The sequence below is a fragment of the Acyrthosiphon pisum genome, chromosome A1, assembly GCF_005508785.2.
Source record: "Acyrthosiphon pisum isolate AL4f chromosome A1, pea_aphid_22Mar2018_4r6ur, whole genome shotgun sequence".
NCBI lineage: Eukaryota > Metazoa > Arthropoda > Insecta > Hemiptera > Aphididae > Acyrthosiphon > Acyrthosiphon pisum.
In genome coordinates, this window is record NC_042494.1 from 82326214 (window position 1) to 82334086 (window position 7873).

General features: G+C 29.0%; 1 protein-coding gene across 2 annotated transcripts in view; it reads left to right on the forward strand.

Annotated features, from left to right (window-relative positions):
• The window catches only part of LOC100574565, a 76772-nt gene extending 69113 nt beyond the window's left edge, over positions 1-7659 (forward strand). For both annotated transcript variants that reach the window (XM_029487626.1, XM_029487627.1), the window contains exons 44-47: positions 5229-5285; positions 5773-5904; positions 6107-6163; positions 7493-7659. In XM_029487626.1, coding sequence (XP_029343486.1) covers positions 5229-5285; positions 5773-5904; positions 6107-6163; positions 7493-7644 — 398 coding nt within the window. In that variant the 3' untranslated portion in view covers positions 7645-7659. The remainder of the gene's footprint in view (positions 1-5228; positions 5286-5772; positions 5905-6106; positions 6164-7492) is intronic.
• The last annotated feature ends 214 nt before the right edge of the window (positions 7660-7873 follow it).

Here is a 7873-nt window from a genome sequence, read left to right on the forward strand (position 1 = left end):
CCAGTTTGAAAGTAGGTATAATTAGTACTGAGCATATATAATTTTTACAAAATATTATAGGGGGCTTTAGTCCCTCCCCAAAATAATTTGTCTATTTGCGCCTATGATAATTATACTACTTTACTATACTAAATAATTTAATTAAGTAAAAATTTTACATTTATTAACAATTTAACACAAATTATTATAGAAAAAAAATGCGTATCATACTATTATTTTTATAAAAGGTAAATTTTAATTATAAAAACAAGTTAATGTGATTTTTGCGCTTGCATTTCCTTTACTAACAATGATATTCTTGGGGTAATATTGCTCAAAACTACACGCATGTCTTAAGTGTCGTCCAACTGATTTCTTTGTTTATTTTTAATGTAGAGCAGTGCGGAAAATCCTTATTCGCACAAATAAGTTGTTGAAAACATGACTAAATATCTTAATGCGATTTCTCAAAGCTTAGGATACGTAATTGCTTTTTTACACCAAAACTCTTCGATATTCATGGAAGATTCAAACGTATCCTTACAGTTTCGATCATTTTGTATCTTTATCAAATCTTCCTGGATATCATTAGCCACCTCATCAACGTTGACAATAAAAGGGTTTCGAATCATACTTCAGACACATTTCGTTTCATAACCATTATATTCTGGGAAATACCGGTTAAATTCATCTATAAGTTTATGCAGATGGTGTAAAACATTTTGCTGGACCTCAGGCACGAGGTCAGCATATTTTGCGTTGTCGACCATGCTTTTTAGTATTTGAAACGTTGAGTAGTTATTCATCTCAACTTTACTTATCCATAAATTAATTTCAAAACCAGAGTCTATCTAGCATCCAAAATAATTTTTTAAGATATTTATCATTTAAGTGTAATTTTAAAAGACGTCTTCATTCAGGTTATATTAATATGTATTAGTATTTATTTATGTATAGTTCTCTTAAATAGTAAATTTAACATGTTAAATGTAAAATTTAAAACCGTATTAACTTCAAAATAAATGTGACTAATTCTAGAAATAGGTAAATATATTTTTATTTATCTATTATTAACACTAATTACATGCCTTACACTTTTACTACCCTTCTAATATATTATTGTCGCGTGGAAATTTTTTCAATAAATTTTGGACCAGTTCAGTACGACCTTTGGGCCTTGATAGATTAAATGGTTATTTTTAAATTAGTACCTAATTATTAAATTTTATAAATTAGTTATTTAATTGTCATATTTAAAGTTCCTAGTGTGTTTATATTTTTTTCTATTATTTTTGTTAATTTTTTTATAACTCAATACATATTAACCTACTGCCATTATTATATTATTGTAAATTGGAATATTATACCGTAAATAAAATATTATTATTATTTAAAATTATCAGTTTGAGAACATTAGGTTTTTTTGTTTTTTTCATTTAATTATTAAAAAATATTGGTTAGTGCTATCAAAAAAATTAAAACACTACGACGACACAGGTAAAGTTATTCCCTATGCGTTGTGAAATTTATTTGGTAATATTCTACAATAAATACAGCGGGTGTAAAGTAGTCCCGCGCAAAAAAGTTTTAACTAGGTATGTGTGTAAAACGGAGACAACAAATGCGGGTGTGACGTCCTCAAAATATGTATACATATAATATATTATTATGTACCTTCTCAACAAGTATTCAACACACAACAGTACCACACAATTACACCATAATCACTAGTTCTGCTAACGAAATAGTTTAAAAATAATAATATAATATGTATTATACTGCGGTCTGCGGCCCACGAGAGAGTATCCCGTTGCCCGACGAAAACTCGTCCGATTCCGCGCATACTCCACTACTCGGCAATGCCGATAGCTATTCGGCAACGGTCGGCTGCGCTCAACGCTAGACGGTGTATAGCGGTCGTGGAAATAGTGAGGGAAATGGGGCCTCGGAACGGTCTCCGCCATCAGTCTGCATGGGCATGGCCGGTTTCCGCCAAAAGTGTACCTTTCCCTTTTCCCCCAATTCACTTTTCCGCCAAATCAAAAAAGTTAGTCTAGTATTTGAATAATATTTAAATATATATACAATATACATGTCAGTCATATTATAAATTATAATTTTATTTTTATTTCACATACATGCGTCAGTCATATTATAATTTACATTAAAAATTAAAACTATTTTGTTTCTTATCACTATTAAAAAGTGTTATACCTAATATAATATTATGTATTTTATAAATCAAATTAAAATTATGTTTTTATTTATATTTTACATACATGCGTCAGTCATATATTTTATAATTAATATTATTGTACCTTACTATAGTTGTATGATATTTCTTTTACGAAGTCATATCTGGAAATTTAAGAAATAAAAATATAAATATTGACATTAAATTAAAATAGTTAGTCACACTACCTGTCAAGATCTCCATTCGTATAATGAGTTATAAATTGTTCGTTTCGATTTTGTCTGTCTCGAACTCGACGATCTTGTGTCACGTTTGGTAGGTGGGTACTTCTTAGTTTAACATAGACTTCAGTTTGTACTTCATTAATCAAAACGGTTACTAAAGTATTGATACACGGTGATTCCTTATAAAAATGTCGATTAAAATTCGAATGGAATGATTCACAATTGTTAGTGGTTCGTCTTAAACTTGAACTTGCTGATGCCCAAAGTATTGGAGGATAATCGCAATTTTCGGTCAGATAATTGTCAACTAAATAGTCTGCATATTTACTAACTCGGTCATTTTTGGGAATGTCAGCCATAACGTTGTCTATGAAACATTCAAAAACTTCAGTTGGATTTAAGAAAAGTAAGCCAAAAGTATGACGCAACCATTTTCCTTCTTCTGAAGATTGGTCCTGGTAGGCAGTGGATAGCCCTAATTTTTGAATTTGACGATACTACGCTTGGGTGAGGTGAAACCTACAACCGATAATTTGGGTTTGTGGCCAAATTTCATGTATGGCATTTATTATGGATTTTTCGAAATCTGTATAGTTATATACTGCGGTAATAATTGCACACCTAGTGTAGAACATTTGTCAACAATTAACTGAAATGTATATGCATATATTTCTGTAGTTTTAGAAGGCAGTAAACAAAATATTAAAGGAATATAGGGTCCATTTTTGAGCCCATGAATCGTGAACAATTGGGTGAAAAACCGTGCAGAATACTTAAATGTTCCGTCCATGTATAATGTGTCAACTTCTTTTAGAAATAAAATATTCGTGTGACATGAAAAAATAACAATATTTTTTTGTTGATCATTAATTAACAAAAAATCTTCACCTTGCTTTGTTTTTAAATCTATTGTTTCTAAAAATTCGTGGACTTCTTGTAAATTTATTGGTTTGGCAGGTAACACTTTTCGTCGAGCTTCATATATATTTTTCCTCAGCCTTTTTATGTCTGTCATAGTAAATTGAGAAGCTTCTACATTTTCTCCAATCTCTTTTGGTATAATTTTGTTTGGTTTATTACTGGTATCATCCACTGCTTTTCTCTTACAGACATTGTTTACAATTTGCCTAGCTATTATTGGCCGAATATAAGGTTCATGTATGTGAATTAAATGTTCACAATCATCATGCACTAGAACCTTATTTTCCGTGTACACTTTTGCTTTGCAATATTTTGTAATACATCGCCAACGAGTTGAACCAGTGGATTTGTTAACTGATCCAATACAAAATTTATAATTATTTAAAACTAATAATGGTTTTCCACGTTTACTTTCAATAAATTCAATGATGTCAGCCATTCTGTTACGGTGTGTGTTTTATAGATGGTTCAAAATCAAAAATATAGTTTTTGTTGACAAAATTAAAAATTGAATTCACGAAATACACTAAAATGTTATATTATATTTTACTGTTAACAACGCGATTAGGTTCAAAAGAAGTAATAAATTCAATAGTAAGTTATACTTTATCGAGAACGGTTAGAAAGCGACTTTGCTGCTTATTATTTTACAATAACGTTTTCGTACGTATCGTACAACTGTCAACTGTAACAATATAACTGATACAACAAGCAAGATTAGCAAGATAAATCGATAACGTTTGGGAAATATCCCGATAATCAGTGATAAATTTATCAGTAAGTTGAAATTACGGTATGTTATATATATATCATTATAGTATAAATCGAGTATAAACTTCTTAATAATAGTAAAAAAAACTGTTATTATGAATCCTATATTAAAAAAAAAAATTATAATATGACTGACATGTATATGAAATAAAAATAAAATTATAATTTATATAATATATTAAAATATGACTGACATGCATATTGTATATATAATATTTAAGTACTAGACTAACTTTTTTGATTTGGCGGAAAAGTGAATTGGGGGAAAAGGGAAAGGTACACTTTTGGCGGAAAAGGGTAACTCCCGTCTGTGCATGCGCAAAACGAGGATACTCTCTCGTGGACCGCAGTATTATATCAGCCGTATATACAGAAATATACCTTAATGGCTTTATGTTATCCAAATAATATTATGCTGGTATAATAATATACTTGTATATAGCAGCTGTGTAATTGATACATAACATAAATATAAACAATTTAACCAACAATTTTAATTTTTAATGTAAATGATTAATATAATAAAATCGAATTTACATTTAAGGGGGTTCCAGTCGGTCGTGTCAAAACTCAAAACTAATATAGATTTGACCAATCTAAACATAAATTTTGTTTATTTTAATATTTTTAAATATATTATTATATTTATATTATATAATTGCATATTATAATATAAATTTTAAGGGGGCTGCAGGGGCTACAGTAGATAAAAATAAAGCGGTTTTTAGACCTAAAAAACAGGCAAAACTGAAGGAATTTGGTTTGACGGATTTCAATTTTTAAAATTGATTTTCATTGATTATACCTATCAAGTTTACTAGGTTTCAATAGAGGTGATTTTGAATATCTATTTTTTCAGGTGAGATGTCCATGAATAAAAATATATTATTTTTGTATTTATATTATTCATTATGGCACTACAACAATATTTGGAATATTAAAAACGCCACTGTTCAAACCTAGTAACCTTGTTAATCAATCATAATCGGTTTTCTAGTTCCTCCAGTATTGTCTAGCTTATTGGTCTAAAAGTCACTTTTTTTCATCTATTGCAGCCCCTTAACGTAGTATATAAAACCGACTAATTTATAAACGGGTTTACTATACAATAGTGACTTATTAAAAACGTGATTTATTAGTGATGAAAAGTGACGAAAAAACAAAGAAAAAGCTGGCATTCTTAGTCAAGTACATGAGTAAGTATAATAATTAAATGCACAGAATTGTACAAGGTACAATATAGGAATTCATTATTTCTTCCAATAAACACTAAACGATGTGATGTATATCGAATTCTATAGTATCCACTTTTGAAAATAATTTTAATTTACCATAATAGTATAATGTGTGGCTTGGTATGGCGCAGTGCACTCAACTGTGGAAACGCACTGAGTGTAGGTAACGGCCGGTGTTGCTATTTTCCGGATGGGTGACCACCCGGGATTTTTAGCAACGAATCCTTGGCACACATATAAAAAAAAACGTGTTTTCGACCGTTTCTTCCCCTATTAACAAAATACAAATACAGCTATAATGGCTTATGTTTACGGGCTCAAGCTCAATAAAAAAAATAATAAAAATAGTATATTGTATAGGTAATTAAATTTAGATGTTACGTTTAGTGTGAATGAGTACCAGCTACTAAACCTTATTAACTCTTCATTTTTGGATTTTTTTTTTTAGAATTTCATGCATTGAAATATTGGTCATTGAATTATACAGACACTTATGCAAAAACAACCGACAAATCTGGAGCCACAAATATCGAAACAAATGGAGCTATGACCTACGAAGAATTTCAAGCGTTCAAATTCAGTGAGCATATTAATTTAAACACAATACCTACTTAAATCTAAAATATAATCACCGTGATATATTATGGCCTATTCGAACAGCATATTAAATAGCTATATCTAACCTGTTCAATTCTAATTGAGTTAGAACTATAATAATTTTACTGTCACATATAGCAGGATTACCATTTAATCAAAATATTCTTTAATATTAATCAATTTAGGTTTACCAATACCAAATGAACTCCGTGAAGATTATATATTCAGAATAAATGAACTTGGTAGGTAAACTATATGTAATAATATTACTATTATTGTTTCATTATTTAATCATTTGATTAAACAATTAACCGATATTGTATTGTTTTATTGTATTTTGTACTTTATTTACTATTTATATATTTTAACATTTTTTTGGTAATATTTTTTTAATATTTTAGTCACAGTTACTAATCCTTTGTTTTAATGATTTCTGTTTATTTTTTTTTTAATCCGTAGATTATTGGTTTAATTATTTAATTTTCTTCCGTTCTTTGCTATTCATATTAACTTCCTTAGATTCTTTATATGATTCTTTTCAAGTATCCAACATATTTTGCTTCATATAAAACTGCCTTGGTCTTCCTGTACCAAGTTTCCTTCAGTTTTTCTTTCAATAATAGATGTACCCGCGCATTACTCATTATAAGATGTCCTATCCACTTCCTTCTTCTCTCCTCGATTGTCATCCAAATTGACTATTTTCTCCTAACCTATGATAATATATTGTTTCATCTGACACTTGACTTATCCAGAGATTTTTAACACTCTTCCTCGGCACCAAGTTTCAAACCCTTCTATTTTGCTTCTCTCGGCTTCCAATATTGATACTTCTCAACTTACTACTACTATACCTAACCTACTATACTTTATAATCCATACTCAACACTAATGTTCAGTGGAGGGGCGAAGAAGTATTTTTTTTAATGGCTCTGTGGATTTTTAGGGGTGGTGGTGATTGATTTTTAAAGTGTATTGCTTATAATTATGAACTTTTAAGTTGAGATATCAGTAAATTTTGGTAAACATCCTGTTGTGTGTTAGATAAAATATATTTGGCTTTTTCAATTAAAATTGTTCACCAGGCCACTACTATTGTTTTTATGAGTGTTTTACTGATGTTTATGTATATTGCGTTTGTAGTGAATAATTTTCTCTTTTTAAAAAAACCTGCAATCTTGAGCCATTCTGCTATTAATATCCATGTTATTTTTCCATTCACACTTGTAATTTTGCTTCCAACATATTATTTACAGTGTTGGGAAATATCTAGATAAAAATTATTTATCTTTTATCTTATCTAGATAAACTTCTACCCAGTTATCTTTATCTTCATCTAGATAAATTATTAGTTAAAACTGTTCACAATTCACATTTTATAATTTGTTATTTTTAAGTATTGAAAATTTATATTATTGACTGTAATAAGTATGAAATGTATGTAGTATGTATATTATTAAAATAAATAATTCATAGCAAGTCAGTGCAGTAGGAATTATATTTTGACTTAATTAAAGACCTGGTTTTATCAAATTTAACTAATCATCCAATTAAATATGTTATGATTATAGTGTCTTCAAGAAAATGTGATGACACTCCCAAACAAGTTAAACCTGAAATATTACCTTTAGAGCTTTTTCAAGATTTACTAAATTGTGAGTTATGTTTATTTATTTATTTATTTATTACAAATATACGGGTTACCCCTTCAACATTAAGCTAACAGTAGGTACCTACCTATACCTCATAACAATTAATATAATAGTAGAACATTCTAAATACCTAGGTACATATATTGTATATTACAATAACAAAATTAGGTACTAATACTAAAACAATAAAACATTAAAACAAACCATCATCAAAATGGTCCTATTAGTGAGTGACATAAAATACGCCTGAGAGGCTCATTTTGTAAATAATTTGTGTTGGTGCTAGGAATATGGAAGGTT